Below are 20,975 nucleotides of genomic sequence, written 5' to 3'. Positions count from 1 at the left end.
TTAGCACCCAGCACGCAGAGGTGTATGTAACAGGGTGTTACGTAATTTGTATCGCCACAGACTGCCAGCGTATGGAGTTGCGGAGCGTAAATTGTCGCATGAAATTTAAATTCTTTGATTTTGCAACTTTTGTTGATAATTTCAGGGGAAACAATACGTTTTCCTACCTTGATGTTAGAAGTATTATAAACGGCAATACTTGATAAATCACTTGAGATCTGATTATGCGTATGACACCGGCACACACTGTGATTTATGGACTACCTATGAACAAAATAAAATATCCTTAATCTTTTTGCTCTTTAATTTGTCTTCATTTTTTTAAAAACAAGACACTCACTTTCTTGATTGTAGTCTACGGCATGAATTTTGGTTGTCACAAGTGTTAAACCTTCAAAGTCTTTTTATTATTCACTCAAGTTTTTATTTTCTACCGTTTTATAGCCAACAATAGCACAACCTTTACGTCCGCACTCATAAAATTCCACTTTAAATATGGATGATTTCTCTTCATTTTTACCTTTTATAGGTGCATTTTCCCAAACAGACATTCTTCCAATAAACTATCAGTTTCAACCGTTTTCTCTTTCTTTCAAATGTATGAATTTAAAATCCCCCATTTTCTAAACATACGCCAAACGCCATGACACCAACCGTTTGCATTCAGCGCTGGCAGTTATAATTATTTGGGCTACCCTGTACTGTTTAGTACGGTTGAATTTGACAGCTGGTCTGCAAACTCAAGTTGACAGCTGACATCAAAACATTTGTGCAGCCAACCACCACATACATTTATTGAAATTTTCGTCTCCCTACATAACAAAACAAATTTCGATCAACAAACGGAAAGAAACTCAACTAAAAATTGTCCACATCCTCATCAAACCAACAACTGGAGATTTTCATGGTGTATTAGGCTTTCGTCATAATTCCATCTCTACGTTTTTCAACATTTTTTTTATCGGTTGGAATATGTGTGTGTGTGTATTTTTGTGCGGCCACCATATTGTCGTCACAAAAAACATAAACAAAAAGGAAATATTTAATTGTTCATGCAAAAAAACACCAAAGGATCGTGTTAGAAAAAAAATAATTAACCATCCCAGATGAGTGCTTGTTGCTGTTAGACAATCCTTCCTTGCGGTTTGTCCACATTTTCAATCAACCTGGCGTTTGTATGTATGTTTCCCCATGTACCAGCCGACCATTCACAATAGTGATTGTTTTGATGAAAAAAGACAAAACAAACAATTTATTTAGCAGATATAATATCATTTATCTATGCTAAATGATGAATTTTTAAGTTCACTGGCTTATGTCCTCCTTATGTATTATCTCCCTGGACTCAACTATCGTCGTGCCAACCGGGAAAACGATCCTGCCTCGATATCGTGAAAGCCATTTCATTCCTCACAAAGGGTACCCACTTTAAGGTGATGGATTTTTAACATGGGAGTTGTACTGGACTAATTTCCCTCCCGCAACACCATACCTTCGTAATATTTTGTCCAAACATAGTTTATGTTCGAAGATAAACCATGTCGATCCATTCCTTCAGGTACCACCCCCACTAAAGTTTAAAAATGTTCGGGAAAATTGTGCGTACGATAACTCTTGCAGAAAGTGACCGATGTAATCCATACTTTGCACATCCTAATATATCTTCCAGATATAGATCAGGTTCGAATTTGGGCTATATTTGTCTACTCCTTCAGGTACCTCTCACACAAAATTTCAAATAAGTTCATTTTAAGACCTGGGCCCCATTCCATGAAACAACTTATCGCTTTTCACTTTGCACTTATCAAAAATTAGCAGAAGAAAACGTTGGTGGAACAGAAATTAAAAAGAGAGGAAATAATTTTTAAGAACTTAGACACTCAGTTAACATATCACTTACCAAAAATAACGGTTCTGTGGAACACAAAAATGTGAACATTTTTAAAAATATTGCTAAGTGCAAAATGAAAAGTTGATAAGTTGTTTCGTGGAAAGCGGGAAAGCCTAGTCACTCTGCACCAAAGGCCTACAGACCCATCAGTTTATCATCCTTTCTCCTTAAGACTCTCGAAAGACTGATCGATCGATAAACTCCAGCATTAGGGAGACAAAAATTAGGAAAACAGTAACTAGAGGAACCCCCCAAGGACGGGTGCTCTCACCGTTACTGTGGCTACTTGTTATAAACAATATTTTGACTGATCTGGACAATCAAGGTATAAAAGTTGTTGCCTATGCGGACGACGTTGTACTACTGATTTCCGGTAAGTTTCCGTCAACCATTTCGGAGCTTATGCAAGGAGCATTATCGACGCTGTCGCCCTGGGCTAAGGCCAATGGCCTTGGAGTAAACCCAACCAAGACAGAACTGGTAATGTTCACGAGAAAGCGTAAGCTCGGCGTATTTGTACCACCAACACTGGATGGAGTGCAGCTTCAGCTCTCGCCCGAGGCAAAGTACCTTAGCACAATCCTGGACTGTCAAATGCGATGGAACAGGAATGCTGAGGAAAGGGAGAGGATTGATTGCACTTTATTCATGTAAGAATTCTATTGGGAAAAGTTGGGGTCTAAACCCATCGATTATACACTGGTTGTATAACACCGTGGTTAGACCCATCTTATCCTATGGTTCACTTGTTTGGTGGCACTCACTACGCCAAAAATCGACATCCGGTAGGTTTGACAAGGTACAAAGAGCTGCCTCGATTCTCATAACTGGAGCCATCAGGAGCACACCACAGGCTGCTCTGAACGCAATGCTGAACTTAAAACCACTGAGTCTCAGCATTAAGTGTCAGGCAACTCGCAGTGCCCTACGGCTGCATGAACAGGATCTCTGGCGCGGTTGTACCTATGGGCATGGATGTATCCTGAACGAATCAGGCATAAATGTGAACCAACGCGGAAAACTGAGCGACTATATATCACCAGTCCTGAGATTTGACGATATAGACGTCGTTATACCTAGTAGAGACGACTGGAACCGCAGTAACCCCCCTCTGGCCGGTTTGGCTTTTTATACAGATGGTTCCAAGATGGAGGAAGGTACCGGGGCTGGCGTCTAGTTGAAAGGCTATCTCTTGAGTATACCTACAGGCTAGACTGCAACTGTAGTGTTTTCCAGGCTGAAATCTTCGCGATTTGGAAGGCAGCGGAATTGATAAAAAGTTTGGATGCAGAAATCTTTGAACCGGTGACTATCTTTGTGGATAGTCAAACGGCTCTTAAAGCCATCAAATCCTGCAACATCAAATCCGATGTCGTCCTTAAGTGTAGATCAGCCTTTGGAACGCTAACAAACGGCTTCCGGCTATGCTGGGTACCAGGACACCGCGACTATCTGGGTAATGAAAGAGCAGACGAATTAGCTAGACGAGGATCGCAGTCTACAGATCTAGCTATCGCTGACTCTATCAAACCACCCATTTGTCATTTCTTTAAAAAAAAATTGAAACGTTATCTGACGAAAGAGCCAGTGAATTGAATTAGTAATTAACTAATTAGTAATTAACCAGTTCGCGTTTTATTAATTATTGACATGGGCCGACACAACAGTAACGACGGGAGTCATTACTGGACACTGCTATATCAGGGCCCATACCATCAAATGGGATGAGGATGTTACTGACTACTGCAGACTCTGTGATGATGAGGAGGAGTTAGAGACGATCTAGCACATCCTGTGTCGCTGTCCAGCCCTGGCTCGTAGACGGCATAGGTTAGTAGATGTTCACTCTTCACCGTGTCTAACTTTCTATTCAACTGTGGAACCTGCTGTGCTCTACAACATCATCAAAAATCTGAAGTGGCTGGGACAGCGCAACCTGAACGCGTAATTTATGTTTTTCAACTATTCTGCCTACCAATAAAAATGAATCCTTTTTCCTTCTCTAAAACTATTCCTCCCCTCTTAAACTTTCTTGTAATTTATTCGTTCTTTACTTTTCTAACAACTTCCTCTTTTTATTTCTTCCCCCTATCCTCTCTTTTCCATCTCTTCTTTTCTTTGCAGCTTTTTTCCTCTTTTTTCTACTGGATGGTCACAATTGACCGGATGGTCTCCGAGTGACGCAGTCACAAGTTAGTGGCTGCACATCCCCTAACCTAACCTTCGTGGAATAGAGCCCTGCTCTCGAATCACTTTGATTTTGATGAAGCGATTTGCATTCGCTACCTCCATTACGACGGTAAATGTTTTGTTCAGGGGCAATTCCATATTTCTTGGGAAAACAGTCCGAAAGGTGTAAAAAACCTATGTGGCGGTCGAGAGCACGATAACTCTCGAAATGTTCAACCGATTTGGTCCAACATTTGGTCTTCGTCATATTATATCCTAACATAGTTTCATGGGGCAATACCGGTCCACAACTTCCGGTACTTCTCCACAATATGTAAAAAATGACAATAAAATGCTAGGACGTTATTACTTGAATGGGGCAATCAATTTTGTCCAAACTTTGGATTTCCTAATATTTTGTCAAAATTTAGTTTAACTTCTAAAATGGCCCATATCGGTCCTCCCTAAGGGTACATCCCCCACAAAAGCTCAACATTTGTGTCTTAGTGCAGTTAATACCTAATCCACATTTTTGTCGGTAAGTTCAAATGCCCAAAAAGGACCACAAATTTCTGAAGAGACCTTAAATACATTCGATCTGTCCGTAGGTGAGAGTTTTACTTCACATTGACAGAGGGTATATATCTGTAGGCAAAGCCGACTTACACTTTTTTACTTGTTAATTAATTAAAATTATCCAGCTATATGACCTAAGGAGATTCTATTGAAAAAATATATATCTGACGAAGTCCTTTCACAACAACCGCTATGCGAAGATCGTTTCGTTAACTGGATAGGTTAACATCATCAGGCATATTAGATATTGTTGCTAGACTATTTTTGCCATTTGGAAACCCCTATTTATACGTACAACATTGTAAATTTGCATTTGTGAATTTTTAATTGAAGAGGAACAAATGATTCGTCTTTGGAAATAAAAAGCTTTAATTTAAAATATAATATATAATTGTTCCACAAATATCCCTTTGGGGACAAGGGAGACTTCTCTAATTCTTAAAATTCACAAATGCAAATTTGCAATATTGTACGTATAAATAGGGGCTCCAAATGGTGTGATTTTAATGAAGTTGTAGAGATGTAAGATGCCACATTGGTCGCCATATCCAACTAAAGTATTTTCGTTCCTTTTAATTTCTTTTCAACTTTGTAAATAATACACACATTATTTGAATATTCATACATATGTAAATGCAAATTTATTTCAATTTGATACACGTTTTATTAGGTTTGATTTTATTTTGTTTTTTTTTTGTGTTTCGCAGAGGTAATTTACGTGTTTTTCTCTTTCAAAATTAACACATAAAACACTTAATTATATTTAGACAATATAACTTTTTTGACCTACAATTATTAATAATAATGATTAAACAAAAGGAAATGCCATGTGGGGGAGGGGGGGGGGGGGGGGGGGGGGGTACATTTCATTCAGACATTTCTCAATGCTCATTTCAGTTGAACATAATAATAATATTACTTTTTGTTTAAATATTTTCTAATAAAAAAGAAATGCATTTCTGTTATGTCTTGCAAGTTAAAATAGTTCTCTTTTGTAAACAAATTTGTTGTCTTGGAATTTGATTTTCGTTTCTGTTTTCTTCTTTTGTTTTGTGATTTATTTTTGCAAAACTTAATTGTAATTGTTAATAATTATAATAAAAAAATTAAAATATAAACTTAATAATTATAAAAAAATATGTGTGTGTATTGTTAATTTTAACTAAATAATAACTACCACAGATTAGGTTGCAATTTTTATGTGTAAATATTGATTTTTGTTTAAAATATATTAATAACATACAGATATACATAACGTTATTAGGTGTCATATTATTTGTTTATAATAATGACATTCATATAGTAATTTCTTATCTTAAAAATAATTCATTATGCGTTTCTTCTTTTCCTTTTTTATTTTCCATAATATGGATTTCGTTGCCAACTTTTCTTACATAGCACAACAAAACATGCGTTTGCATCAGTCATCAATCAATTAAACCATTCTTCACTTCACCTTCCTCTTCGTTTTCATTTTTGTTACTTAAAATCTTTTATTTTGTTTCAAACTGAGATTTTTGAATTGTTTATTTTTTTTTGTTTTACATATAAGAGTGGGATATTAATTTGTTATCCTTATAAAAAAATTATAATTACATTTAATATTAATTCAACTTAGCGGTTTACAAAGGAATTTAGAAAATATGTATCTAAATTTAATAACTTGTTTTATATCATTAAAATTATAACAAATAAACATATATAAAATTATGACGTATCATTATGATGATTAATTATTATCCTACAGAGATAAATTAGATTGCACATAGTTTCATATGTACGTCGACGACTATTTAAGACTAAAAATGTGTTACGAAATAATTATATAAAAAAAAATAAAGAGAATGAACTTATTGAAAAAAAAACAATCGCCAAATATTCTTTAGAATTTTCGAAAATGTTCTTAAGGTGTAAAGTGTCCCTAAGGAGGTAGAAACAACAGTAACGACAACCTCAATATCAATGGAAGCAATAAAGGTACCGCTGAATCGCATGCAGTATGTAGTTAGGGTATAAATTAAATACACTCTCAGCAGAAATTTTTACCAAAGGTAGACTTTTTCGTCCTGATTACACAAATATAAAGTTTATGGGGGCAACTCCATAATTCCTGAGATATGGGCCTCTGAAACACCGAAAATTCCCTTGTTTAACACACTTAGCGCACAGAATGCAAAAAACCGACAAACAGTTTCGAAAATATCCAAGTTTTACGTCAATTTGCAACCATTTTTTGTGGCGTTTAAACGACCAGTGGCTTTATGTGGGGTAAAGGCCGGCTACTTGGAAAAATTTACAATTTTAAAGCCCGAGATTTTCACCTGTCCATACATAGCAGAAAGTATTAAATCCCAGACTTCGAAAATAATTACAAAAAAATTTATGTTTTTGTAATCAGGACAAAAATACATACCTTTTAGGGAGAGTATTCAATTTGTTCCGAAGTTAGAACAGCAACCAGCCGACAGAAGCTGGAGTTACCATCGTTGAGAACAATCGATAGTTGGTTTTAAAATCCCTACGGCTTCCATTCTTTTCCACCTTGTTTAAAATCAACATGGCTTCAGTGAAGTTTATAGCACACAAAGCTCAAGCCTTTTTTTATAGTCAAGCTTGAGGCTCAAACTTGTCACTATAGTAAAGTTTGAAGCTCAAACTTTTATCTATAGGAAAGTTTGAGGCTCAAACTTTTTTCTATAGGAAAGTTTGAGGCTCAAACTTTTTTCTATAGGAAAGTTTGAGGCTCAAACTTTTTTCTATAGGAAAGTTTGAGGCTCAAACTTTTTTCTATTGGAAAGTTTGCGGCTCAAACAAATTTCTGAAATTTTGAGACTCAAACTTTTTTCTATAGGAAAGTTTGAGACTCAAACTTTTTTCTATAGGAAAGTTTGAGGCTCAAACTTTTTTTCTATAGGAAAGTTTTAGGCTCAAACATTTTTCTATAGGAAAGTTTGAGTCTCAAACTTTTTCTATAGGAAAGTTTGAGTCTCAAATATTTTTCTGTAGGAAAGTTTGAGTCTGAAACTTTTTTCTATAGGAAAGTTTGAGGCTCAAACTTTTCTTTATAGTTAAGTCTGAGGCTCAAATTTTTTTCTATAGTAAAGCTTGAGGCTCAAACTTGTCACCATAGTAATGTTTGAGGATCAAAGTTTTTTCTATATTAAGGCTTGAGACTCAAATTTGTCACTATAGTAAAGTTTGAAACTCAAACTTTTCTCTATAGTAAAGTGTCATATTTCTTCTTTAGTAATGTCTGAGGCTCAAACTTTTCTCTATAGTTAAGTCTGAGGTCAAACTATTTTCTATATTAAACCTTGAGTCTCAAACTTTACTCTATAGTAAAGTTTGAGGCTCAAACGTTTCTCTTTAGTAAAGTTTGAGGCTCAAACGTTTCTCTTTAGTAAAGTTTGAGGCTCAAACTTTACTCTATAGTAAAGTTTGAGGCTCAAACGTTTCTCTATAGTAAAGTTTGAGGCTCAAACTTTTCTCTATAGTAAGGCTTGAGGCTCAAACTTTTCTCTATAGTAAAGTTTGAGGCTCAAACTTTTCTCTATAGTAAAGTTTGAGGCTCAAACTTTTCTATATAGTAAAGTTTGAGGCTCAAACTTTTCTCTATAGTAAAATTTGAGGCTCAAAGTTTTCCCTATAGTAAAGTTTGAGGCTCAAACTTTTCTCTATAGTAAAGTTTGAGGCTCAAACTATTTTCTATATTAAACCTTGAGGCTCAAACTATTTTCTATATTAAATCTTGAGGCTCAAACTTTTCTCTATAGTAAAGTTTGAGGCTCAAACTTTTCTCTATAGTAAAGTTTGAGGCTCAAACTTTTCTCTATAGTAAAGTTTGAGGCTTAAACTTTTCTCTATAGTAAAGTTTGAGGCTCAAACTTTTCTCTATAGTAAAGTTTGAGGCTCAAACTTTTCTCTATAGTAAAGTTTGAAGCTTAAACTTTTCTTTATAGTAAAGTTTGAGGCTCAAAATATTCTCTATAGTAAAGTTTGAGTCTCAAACTTTTCTCTATAGTATAGTTTGAGGCTCGAACTTTTCTTTATAGGAAAGTTTGAGGCTCAAAGTTTTCTCTATAGTAAAGAGTAAGTTTCAAGCTTTGCTCTACAGTAATTATTGAGGCCGAAACTTGTTCAAATTCTTAATATGTTTAGCGATGTTTTCAAACAAAAAAAGGTTCAAATATTAAAAAAATATTAATTTAGATGCTAATAACATTATATAAATTTTATACACATTATAAGACAATTTTAAAACAATACATACACATGTATATATGTATGTGTGTTGATTTCCGTGTAATGACGTACAAATATAAATAAAAATATTAATTATGGGTAACAAAATTATTAACCCTTGTAGAAACATATATGTAAATTATATATAAAGGATTCATCATATACATACATATGTATGCATGTATGGTTGTATATGACATGAGTAGAATCCCTACCTTCAAAAGAAGGTGGTGAATTGGAAACAAATTATATAGTTTTTTAAAATTGCAATTGATGTGTCTGTCTGAGTGTTGTGAATGGGTGTAACATAACAATGTGCGTTTTTTCTTGTTGTTTTTCTTTCATTTAATTTTCTTATTTATACTCTGGTGTCTGGTGAAACCGTTGCCTTTTTATATTCAGTCTCTGTTGATTTCGTTTCATCATCTTTCTTATTCTCCTCGGGTGCTATATCAATACGGTGGGCTTTACTCCAAACAACTAAATCCATAATAAAGGCCAAAAACATAATACCAGCCGTAATACCTGAAAGAAAGTTGGAGAATGAAATTAAATGAAGAACTATCGAGAATGACCAAAAAGTGTGAGATTTTCTAATAATATATGCTGAAATAAACCTACTCTTTGAGAAGGCATTGTGCCAACTGAGGCTCAAACTTTTATCTATAGCCAAGTTTGAGGCTCAAACTATTCTCTATATCAAAGTTTGAGGCTGAAACTTATCTCTCAGTAATATTAAGACATTCTAAAATCTTACCTAAAAAGTAATGTCTAAATGTATCGGCATCATATAACGAACATGCTCCATGTTTACCGCAAACAGATTTCCATATGAGACAGGCTGAATCCACCACAGCTCCGTAAATAATGGGACAAGGAACATTACCAAATAGCCCAATGGCCGATTGTATAACACCCATGGCCATTGCTTTGTCTGAAATTTAAAGGAATTTTCCAAATATTATTACATCAATGAAACAAGATTTTACTACGTGACTTACCTTTTGGATGGGTACAACGCATAACCAACAACATACTGCCCACTTCCGATGTCGAGTGCATGAAAACGCACACAGCAAAAACTACAATGAAAATAATGAAATTCTTGCAATTGCTATCACAATAGCCACTGGTAGCCTCAAAACTGGGTAGGGAGGTATTGAAAGGTTCAGAAACTGTAAAACAAAAACCAACGAAAGTCATACACACAGTCCTCACAAAATTACTACGTCTTCAACTTACCGTCTGGAATGCATGTACAATCTGAAAACACAGTATGATTATCACTGCTACGCATAGTGGCTGCTGAACATCCAGCATGACATGGAGAAATATAAATTTTTCCATCAATGCCACAAATTGGTGCAAATTGTTCCTTGTCGCACGAACAGAGATTGGAAGCACTGCAGGCTGGTTCTATGGTGGCGGGTCTGGAAATGGAATCGAATTTAATATTAAATACAAAAATTTTCCAGGCCCTTCAAACTTACCCAATACTATTGGCTGTCTTATAACCGGCAAAGTCATTCATATTACATCCGACAAACATCAAAATGACCATACCAGCCGAGTAGACCAAGGCTGTTAAAGCAATCCATGCAGCCACTGATCTGGCGGTAGGTTTTAGCTTTAGAATAACCAAACCCGATATAACAATTCCAATACCCATTACCAAAATACCGCAGAAGGCAGCTATCATATTGGCATCATAGGGAGCCAAGCGGAATTGGGTCTCCAAGTATTTGGGCAAAAAGGTATAAAGACCAGCAATGGGTAATAAGTGAAATACACAAGATGCGGTACGGAACATCAAAATATCGTTGCTCAATTGACGTCTAACCGTTTTGGGGAAATCTGGAAGGGAATGGAGGACATTACAAAGTGAAGTGGAATGAGAACTGTTTGATCAATCTATTCTCTATAGGAAAGTTTGGGGCTCAAACTATGCTCTATAGAAAATTTTGAGGCTCACACTATTCTCCATAGAATTTTTTTATATAATTGTTTGGAAAAGTTTGAGGCTATACTATTCGTTATAGAAAAGTTTGAGGCTCAAACTATTCTGTATAGAAAAGTTTGAGGCTCAAGCTAATCTTTATAGAAACGTTCCAGGCTAAACTATTCTTTATAGAAAAGTTTGAGGCTCAAATTATTCTTTATAGAAAAGTTTGAGGCTCAAACTATTATTTATAGAAAAGTTTGAGGCTCAAACTATTATTTATAGAAAAGTTTGAGGCTCAAATTATTCGCCATAGAAAAGTTTGGGCTCAAATTATTATCCATAGAAAAGTTTGAGGCTCAAACTATTCTTTATAGAAAAGTTTGAGGCTTAAACTATTCTTTATAGAAAAGTTTGAGACTCAAACTATTCTTTATAGCAGAGTTTGAGGCTCAAGCTTTTCTCTATAGAAAAGTTTGAGGCTCAAACTATTCTTTATAGAAAAGTTTGAGGCTCAAACTATTCTTTATAGAAAAGTTTGAGGCTCAAACTATTCTTTATAGAAAAGTTTGAGGCTCAAACTATTCTTTATAGAAAAGTTTGAGGCTCAAACTATTCTTTATAGAAAAGTTTGAGGCTCAAACTATTCTCTATAGAAAAGATTGAGGCTCAAACTATTCTCTATAGAAAAGTTTGAGGCTCAAACTATTCTTTATAGAAAAGTTTGAGGCTCAAACTATTCTCTATAGAAAAGTTTGAGGCTCAAACTATTCTTTATAGAAAAGTTTGAGGCTCAAACTATTCTTTATAGAAAAGTTTGAGGCTCAAACTATTCTTTATAGAAAAGTTTGTGGCTCAAACTATTATTTATAGAAAAGTTTGAGGCTCAAACTATTCTTTATAGAAAAGTTTGAGGCTCAAACTATTCTTTATAGAAAAGTTTGAGGCTCAAACTATTGTTTATAGAAAAGTTTGAGGCTCAAACTATTCTTTATAGAATAGTTTGAGGCTCAAACTATTCTTTATAGAAAAGTTTGAGGCTCAAACAATTCTTTATAGAAAAGTTTGAGGCTCAAACTATTCTTTATAGAAAAGTTTGATGCTCAAACTATTCTTTATAGAAAAGTTTGAGGCTCAAACTATTCTTTATAGAAAAGTTTGAGGATCAAACTATTCTTTATAGAAAAGTTTGAGGATCAAACTATTCTTTATAGAAAAGTTTGAGGCTCAAACTATTCTTTATAGAAAAGATTGAGGCTCAAACTATTCTTTATAGAAAGATTTGAGGCTCAAACTATTCTTTATAGAAAAATTTGAGGCTCAAACTATTCTTTATAGAAAAGTTTGAGGCTCAAACTATTCTTTATAGAAAAGTTTGAGGCTCAAACTATTCTTTGCAGAAAAGTTTGAGGCTCAAACTATTCTTTAAAGAGAAGTTTGAGGCTCAAACTATTCTATATAGAAAAGTTTGAAGCTCAAACTATTCTTTTAGAAAAGTTTGAGGCTCAAACTATTCTTTTAGAAAAGTTTGAGGCTCAAACTATTCTTTTAGAAAAGTTTGAGGCTCAAACTATTCTTTTAAAAAAGTTTGAGGCTCAAAGTATTCTTTAAAGAAAAGTTTGAGGCTCAAACTATTTTTATAGAAAAGTTTGAGGCTCAAACTATTTTTATAGAAAAGTTTGAGGCTCAATCTATTATTTAAAGAAAAGTTTGAGGCTCAAACTATTCTTTATAGGAAGGTTTGAGGCTCAAACTATTCTTTATAGGAAGGTTTGAGGCTCAAACTATTCTCTAAATATAAGTTTGAGGCTCAAACTATTGTCCAAAGAAATGTTTGACACTCAACCTATTCTCTACAGAAAAGTTTGAGGCTCAACCTATTCTCCATATAAAAGTTTGAGGCTCAAATTATTCTCCATAGAAAAGTTTGCGACTGAAATTATTATCCTTCGAAAGATTGAGGCTCAAGCTATTCTTTATAGGAAAGTTTGAGGCTCAAACTATTCTCTATAGGAAATTTTGAGGCTCAAACTATTCTCTATAGGAAAATTTGAGGACCAAACTATTCTTAATAGAGAAGTTTGAGGCTCAAACTATTCTCTAAAGAAATGGTTGAGTCTCAAACTATTCTCCATATAAAAGTTTGAGGCTCAAACTATTCTCTATAGAAACGTTTGAGGCTCAAACTCTTCTTTATAGAAAAGTTTGAGGCTCAAACTATTCTTTATAGAAAAGTTTGAGGATCAAACTATTCTTTATAGAACAGTTTGAGGCTCAAACTATTCTTTATAGAACAGTTTGAGGCTCAAACTATTCTTTTTAGAAAAGTTTGAGGCTCAAACTATTCTTAATAGAAAAGATTGAGACTCAAACTATTCTTAATAGAAAAGATTGAGACTCAAACTATTCTTTATAGAAAAGTTTGAGGCTCAAACTATTCTCTATAGGAAAGGTTGAGGCTCAAACTATTCTTAATAGAAAAGATTGAGACTCAACCTGTTCTCTATAGAAAAGTTTGAGGTTCAAACTATTCTCTATAGAAAAGTTTGGGGCTATACTCTATAGAAAAGTTTGAGGCTATTCTTTATATGAGAATACTTGAGTTTTAAAGTATTCTCTATAAAATTTGGGCTTTGAAAAGTGATTTAAGCTTACCTCTCAATCTTGGCTTCTCCTCAGGTTCTGCTGGGGTTTCAGCCACCTTTTCTCCATCGGCTGCAGCTACGGGCGGTGGTTTCTTTCCCCTCAATTCGCGGGGAAACGAAAACATGGCAATCGATGAGAGTAACATAAGAGTACCAATACCCACTGGACCCAACCACCAGGCACCAATCCAACGTGGGTCGCTGGCATCAAAACCAGGATTAGAGAAATTCACATACCAACGGGTGCAAAATGAGCCAACGATAAATCCAGATGCGGGACCTAAAATCCGTACCCCTATTGTAATGGCCATATACATGGGGGATTGTTTGCTGGCCACATTGTCGTCGATGTAGGGTATGCCCAAAGTGGAGACTGCCGTTTGGCCAATACCCGAACTGAGTAAACTGCCAAAGAAGATGCACAGAACAATAACGGTAATTTTCGAGTGAGATGCTTGTTCGATTTTGCGATCTTCATTGCATTCTAAAATATGGAAAGAAATTTATTATGCATTTTTAGACTGGAGGTTTCCGAACATACCCATGGTGTGATTCTGGGTGTGATTACCCAAAACACAGAGATTCAAGTCCAAATGTTGTCCGCCCAACTGAGATAGAGTTACACTAGATTCAGCCAAACTGCCTGCCGTCAAATCTTCACTGGGTCCCGCCCTGTTAAATGACATGGCCGTTGCCTGTATCAAATCTTTTCCGAAAATAAAATGTGGCAGGGCACATGAGAATGCTGCTATCGAAAAGAGCACCATTCCACAGGCAATCCAGCGAGGCCGATGACCTCGTCCTGCAAAATATGTCAACAACATGGCCGTACTGATTTGACCCATTTCACTGGCACTCAACAGGAAACCCGTAGTTTTTGACTTGATCTGAAACAGCTTCTCGATGGTAGTGATGACCGACACAAAATAGGTCATGTACATACCCTGCAGAACATAGGCGACTAGAAATACCACCATGAAGATGTGGGTGGAAGCCAGTTTTCGGGCCCATTTGGGTCGAAAGCCAAACAGGCCACAACCCTCCGCCTTGGCCTTGTGCGAATCGAGATCTGAATCTTCACTTTCATGTTTCTGTTTGTATAGGCCAGTCAGAGGATCCAACTCATCATATTTGTCGGTGTGACCTATACCATTTTTGCCATTCACCAGTGACCCATTGTTGTTGGACTGCAGTGGCGAATGGTGATGATGGATAATTTCATTCTTCAAGTTTTTCAGTTCTTCATTGTTATTGCTACCTGTCCCGGCATAAATATCCGAATTTGGTTCATTCAAACCACCACCACCATCCAATGAGAGGTTATCATCGTTGTTTGTTGTATTTTTATTGTTGCTGCCATTTTGCAAGAGCGGTGTCCAGGCCTGATTCGAATCACGCCGTTGACCATTTAACCCATGTGGAGGTTTGCTATCATCGGCGGACAATTCGCCGCCGTTTGGACTTGAGGAGGTGTGACCATTTTCAAGGCCATTACTTAAAGCTGGATATGTTTTGAGATTACTGTTGTTGCTGTTGTGGTGTGAATTGTGTGTTGTATTGTTTACAACAACATCACTAAAACCGTCTGAATTCATTGTCAGTTTGTTGTTCGATCTGAGAGGTGAATTTTCATAAAAACAATTTTGACTTATCTATGAGACCATGAGCTGCGTTTTGTTATTGTTGTTGTGGTTGCTGCTGCTGCTGCTGTGACTGGTTGCAGTGCAGTGGTGTTCCCTAAGTTTCGTTGGAATTTTGTTTCTTATATAGATTTATCCATGTTAATGGAGCTTTGTGTGTGTTTGTTGTTGTTGTTGCTGCTGATATTATATAGCGTTTAAGGTATCGAGAACGCTAGTTTTGAGGTAGATTTGTTGATTGCGGCAGTATCTGAAAACAAAAAACAAGAAAACAAAAATATGTTAGTTCCGCTACAAAAATTAGGGGTATCAATATTATAGGTTGTGTAGAGATTTTTAGGATCAACCAAATAGGATAATAGGACAGTTTGAGACTCAAATAATTTTCTATTGGAAAGTTTGAGGATCAAACTAATCTCTATAGGAAAGTTTGAGGAATTTTTCTAGTTCTTATAGGAAAGTTAAAAGGTAAACAATTCCCTATAGACAATATTATAGCCCTAATTATTTTCTGTAAGAAAGAGTGAGGCTCAATCATTTTTCCATAGAAAAGTTTGAGTCTCAAACTATTCTCTATTGAAGAGTTTAAGGCTTAAACTATCCTCTATGAAGAGTTTTAAGCCCATGTTATTATATGTAGAAACGTTTGAGCCTAAAACTATTCTCTATAGAAAAGTTTGAGGCCCAAATTATTCTCTGTAAAAACTATTTTGAGATTCAAACTCCTCCTTATAGGAAATTTTTAACGGTCAAACTATTTCCTATAGAAAATGTTGAAGCTGAAAGGAAAGTATTGGCTCAATCCATTCTCTGTAGGAAAGTTTGAGGCTCAAGCTTTTCTCCATAGAAGACTTTCAGGCTCAAATTATTCTCTATAGAAGAGCTTGAGGACCAAATTATTCTATAAAGGGAAGTTTAAGGAGTTTGGGACTCAAACTATTCTCTGTAGAAGAGTTTGGGTCCCTATTCTCTAATGAAGTGTTTGAGCCTAAAACTATTCTCTATAGAAGAGTTTGAGACCCAAAGTATTCTGTATAGAAGAGCATGAGGATCAAACTATTATCTAAAGAAAAGTTTGAGCATCATCTGATCCTGATTCAAAATATTCTCTAAAGGAACGTTTTAGGGTCTAGCTATTCTCTATAGAAGAGTTTGGGTCTCAAACTATTCTCTGTAAAGATGTTTATGACTGAAACTTTTTTCTATAGAAACCGTTCTATATAGAAGAGTTTGAGACTTAAGCTATTCTCTATAGAAGGCTCAAACTATTCTCAATTGAAAAGTTTGAGGCTAAATGTATTCTCTATAGACAATTTTGAGACTCAAACTATTCTCTATAGAAAAGTTTGAGGTTCAAAATATTCTGTATTGAAATGTTTGAGGCACATACTATTCACTATAGAACAGTTTGAGGCTCAAACTATTCTCTATAAAGGAGTGTGAGACTCAGACTATTGCCAATAGAAGTGTTTGATTTTGAGGCTCAACTTTTTTCTACAGGAAAGTTTAAAATATTCTCTATAAAGGAGTGTGAGGCTCAAACTATTCCATATAGAAGATTTTGAGGCTCAAACTTTACTCTACAGGAAAGTTTGAGGCTCAAACTATTCTCTATAAAGGAGTCTGAGGCTCAGTCTATTCCCAATAGAAGAGTTTGAGTTTTTTATTTTGAGGCTCAAAATTTTCTCTACAGAAAAGTTTCAGGTTCAAAATATTCTCTATAAAGGAGTGTGAGGCTTAGACTATTCCCTATAGAAGATTTTGAGGCTCAAACTTTTCTCTACAAGAAAGTTTAAGAAGCTCAAACTATTCTCTATAAGAACGTTTGAGGTTCAAACTATTCTTTATAGAAACGTTTGAGGCTCAAACTGTTCTTTATAGCAAAGTTTGAGGCTCAAACTATTCTTTGTCTATAAAGAATAAAGAATAGTTTGAGGCTCAAACTATTCTTTATACAAAAGTTTGAGGCTCAAACTATTCTTTATACAATAGTTTGAGGCTCAAACTATTCTTTATACAATAGTTTGAGGCTCAAACTATTCTTTATAGAAAAGTTTGAGGCTCAAACTATTCTTTATAGAAAAGTTTGAGGCTCAAACTATTCTTTATAGAAAAGTTTGAGGCTCAAACTATTCTTTATAGAAAAGTTTGAGGCTCAAACTATTCTTTATAGAAAAGTTTGAGGCTCAAACTATTCAAAATATTCTGTATTGAAATGTTTGAGGCTCAAACTATTCTTTATAGAAAAGTTTGAGGTCCAAAATATTTTGTATTGAAATGTTTGAGGCTCAAACTATTCTTTATAGAAAAGTTTGAGGCTCAAACTATTCGTTAAAGAAAAGTTTGAGGCTCAAGCTATTCTTTATAGGAAAGTTTGAGGCTCAAACTATTCTTTATAGAAAAGTTTGAGGCTCAAACTATTCTTTAAAGAAAAGTTTGAGGCTAGAGAATAGTTTCTTTACAAAAAAGTTTGAGGCTCAAACTATTTTTTATAGACAAGTTTGAGGCTCAATCTTTTCTTTATAAAAAGTTTGAGGCTCAAACTATTCTTCATAGAAAAGTTTGAGGCTCAAACTAGGCTTTATAGAAACGTTTGAGGCTCAAACTATTCTTTATAGAAACGTTTGAGGCTCAAACTATTCCTTATAGAAAAGTTTGAGGCTCAAACTATTCTTTATAGAAAAGTTTGAGGCTCAAACTATTCTTTATAGAAAAGTTTGAGGCTCAAACTATTCTTTATAGAAAAGTTTGAGGCTCAAACTATTCTTTATAGAAAAGTTTGAGGCTCAAACTATTCTTTATAGAAAAGTTTGAGGCTCAAACTATTCTTTATAGAAAAGTTTGAGGCTCAAACTATTCTTTATAGAAAAGTTTGAGGCTCAAACTATTTTTTGTAGAAAAGTTTGAGGCTCAAACTATTCTTTATAGAAAAGTTTGAGGCTCAAACTATTCTTTATAGAAAAGTTTGAGGCTCAAACTACTCTTTATAGAAAAGTTTGAGGCTCAAACTATTCTTTATAGAAAAGTTTGAGGCTCAAACTATTTTTTATAGAAAAGTTTGATGCTCAAACTATCCTTTATAGATAAGTTTGAGGCTCAATTATTCTTTATAGAAGTGTTTGAGCCTCAAACTTTTCTATAAAGAATAGTTTGAAAAGTTTGAGGCTCAAATTATTCTTTATAGAAGGGTTTCAGACTCAAACTATTCTTTATAGTAAAGTTTGAGGGTCAAGTTATTATCTATAGGAAGGTTTGAGACTCAAACTATTCTCTATAGGAAAGTTTGAGTCTCAAACTGTTCTCTATTGAAATGACTGAGGCACATACTATTCCCTATAGAAAATTTGGAGGCTCGAACTTTTCTCTACAGGAATGTTTGAGGCTCAGACTATTCCCAATAGAAGAGTTTGAGTTTTTGATTTTGAGGCTCAAACTTTTCTCTACAGGAAAGTTTCAGGTCCAATATATTCTCTATAAAGGAGTGTGGGCCTCAGACTATTCCCTATAGAAGATTATGAGGCTCATACTTTTCTCTACAGGAAAGTTTAAGGCTCAAATTATTCTCAATAGAAAAGTTTGAGGTTCAATCTATTCTCTATAGGAACGTTTGAAGTTCAAACTATTCTCTGTAGAAAACTTTGAGGCTCAAAATATTCTCTATTGAAATAGAAAAGTTTGAGGTTCAAACTATTCTCCATAGAATAGTTTGAGGCTCAAACATTTCCCGATAGAAGATTTTGAGGCTCAAACTACTCTCTATATGAAAGGCTAAAACTACTTTTCTATGGGAAAGTTTGCTGCTCAAAGTATTCACGGGCGGAAGCTTCATTGAGCCAAAGCCAGTGTCCCCAGTTGGTCGGTGAGGATAAGTGGAATAAGTGCCTAGATCATCTTAAGAGTCGCATAATTGGGCCTGGAATAAATGAATTGTGGGTAACAGTTAAATCACTCTCGAACGTAGAAACGAAGGATGATAGTCACTCTGTCACGTTTGGCGACGTTATGTTGACAGGTTCAGAGTTGAGCAAGTTACTTTAATCGACAATTTCTAGAACAGACCGGTAGTGCCATGGTGAAGAGCAAGGCCTTTCTAAATCTTCATGGTAATATTGAAAGAGTTGAATTAGATGTGACTTGAGTATCTCACCCAAGTTCTCAACCTGTCGCCTGTACCCAACCACATCGTGCACAAAGGACGCCAGCAAAGTTGAATCGCTTTCGTGGCCCTGTAACCAAGACTAATCAGGTTTTACTCCTCCCCAGAGGAAGAAACAGCTATCCAATTGCCGTTTATCAGCACAGATTCAGCGTAAGTGGCACCTCACTACAACATACATATAAGGACTCAAGCAGAATAAGCCGTGCGAAAGAACGGTGTTGGTGGTGCTTGACTTACAAAAAGCCTTGGAAAATGTTGAGCACTCCATACTGTTTGAGAACATCGAACGGACTACCCCTTCGATATCTACCCTAATGTCCTTTTTCCGCGAAAGAAAAATACAAATATCCGTCACTAAATTTACGGCGACTCTGTTCACCACATGGACTGCGGAGATGAAAACAGAACTAAATATCGGAGTCGATGATAACGGAATTCAGAGAACTAACTACCGCAATATACTAGGTATCACATACGACAGTATGTTCAATTAGCCCGCGCATTAGATTTGGGCAATTGAATGACCTAGTTCACAATCTAGTTCATTGGACACCGGTCGTTTGAATGAACAAAATGCTTATACTTAATATCTCACGTTAGTTTGTATGATGTTACTCATACGTTTTTGAACTAGGACAGTGAATTAGGTCGTCCAATTGCCCAACTCTACCGCGCATGCAACAGCGATCTATTACAATATGAGATGTTTGAACAAGGTCCTCAATCCTTTCCCGAGGCGTTTCCCAAGACCTGACTTGTAAATAAAATCTCTCATAATGCCTTTAATTCAAATGTTCACATATATGTACATAATTTTTCACATATATGTATGTATGATACGTAAGTATGTCTTTAACAACTGGGGCGTAAACGCTTTTGATAATTTGTTTTCAATGTTTGTTTTGCGTAGTGAAAAACAAAACAATTGCAATACTCGCGCATATAGTTTGTATGTTGTTCGCCAAAAGCGAGGGGGACAGATGGGTGGGTTTGGGTGCAATAAGAATTTATATACATACATATACAATATTTTTGCTTTTGCGATAAGTGATAAGTTTCGCTTTCATTTCAAGCAGAATATCGATCGGCTGCATTTACAAAACAAACACAAAATGCAAATATGTTTACATTTTCTATGGCACGGGATGGAGTGGATGGATGATGGATGTTTTTTGCTGCTGTTGGCTCACCTTTGCACCGGATGGAGGAATGTAGAGTTTGTTTATCTGCTGCGTAAAACTGTATATACAACAGATAACTGTAGCTTTTTAACGTTTTGGACCGATTGATTTTTTTTTTGTTTTTTTTTTTGGTAAATGGGGTTCGGTTGGGTGATTTAATAGGTGTTTCGTACAAAACTGTTGGACACTAACTGAATGCCAAAATCAAATAAATCTTCTACAAAGTTAAATACTACATATTGCACGCTTGTTATCAGTAACAAGTTCGCTTAACCGGCGTCGCATTGTTGGTGTCAGTGTGATGTCGTTATTGTCAGATTAGTAGTGCAAGTTTTGCAAATAATAACAGACTGGCTGGGCAGACTGACTGACACTGCATAAATGAAAAATGTTGAAAAAAAAAAACAAAAATAAACTTAGTCATTATATGTAGTTGTTGTTATTGTAATCAAGCCGAAAGGTTGTGAAAAGTTCAATAAACCTGTAAATGTGTGATGCTACATGAAATACGCAAGTGGGTGTGTGTGTGTCTG

At 35.3% G+C, this 20,975-nt stretch overlaps 1 protein-coding gene across 4 annotated transcripts in view; it reads right to left on the bottom strand.

The window, feature by feature from the left end:
* Nucleotides 1-5,921: 5,921 nt before the first annotated feature.
* Nucleotides 5,922-20,975, bottom strand: part of Oatp74D (Organic anion transporting polypeptide 74D) — a 115,644-nt gene continuing 100,590 nt past the window's right edge. For 3 of the 4 annotated variants that reach the window (XM_073983540.1, XM_073983541.1, XM_073983542.1), the window contains 7 exons: nt 14,004-15,352; nt 13,473-13,946; nt 10,369-10,732; nt 10,121-10,308; nt 9,880-10,053; nt 9,636-9,812; nt 5,922-9,403 (listed from right to left, as the gene is read on the bottom strand). In XM_073983540.1, the coding sequence (XP_073839641.1) occupies nt 9,237-9,403; nt 9,636-9,812; nt 9,880-10,053; nt 10,121-10,308; nt 10,369-10,732; nt 13,473-13,946; nt 14,004-15,057 (2,598 nt within the window). In that variant the 5' untranslated portion in view covers nt 15,058-15,352 and the 3' untranslated portion in view covers nt 5,922-9,236. Of the gene's footprint in view, nt 9,404-9,635; nt 9,813-9,879; nt 10,054-10,120; nt 10,309-10,368; nt 10,733-13,472; nt 13,947-14,003; nt 15,353-20,451; nt 20,664-20,975 lie in introns of those variants that run through there. The other variant, XM_073983543.1, reaches the window with a different exon arrangement.

The sequence above is a fragment of the Musca autumnalis genome, unplaced genomic scaffold (genome assembly GCF_047663935.1).
Source record: "Musca autumnalis isolate F117 unplaced genomic scaffold, ASM4766393v1 scaffold_4, whole genome shotgun sequence".
NCBI lineage: Eukaryota > Metazoa > Arthropoda > Insecta > Diptera > Muscidae > Musca > Musca autumnalis.
The sequence above is the reverse complement of the archived record's forward strand: the minus strand, read 5'-3'. Positions and strand labels throughout refer to the sequence as shown.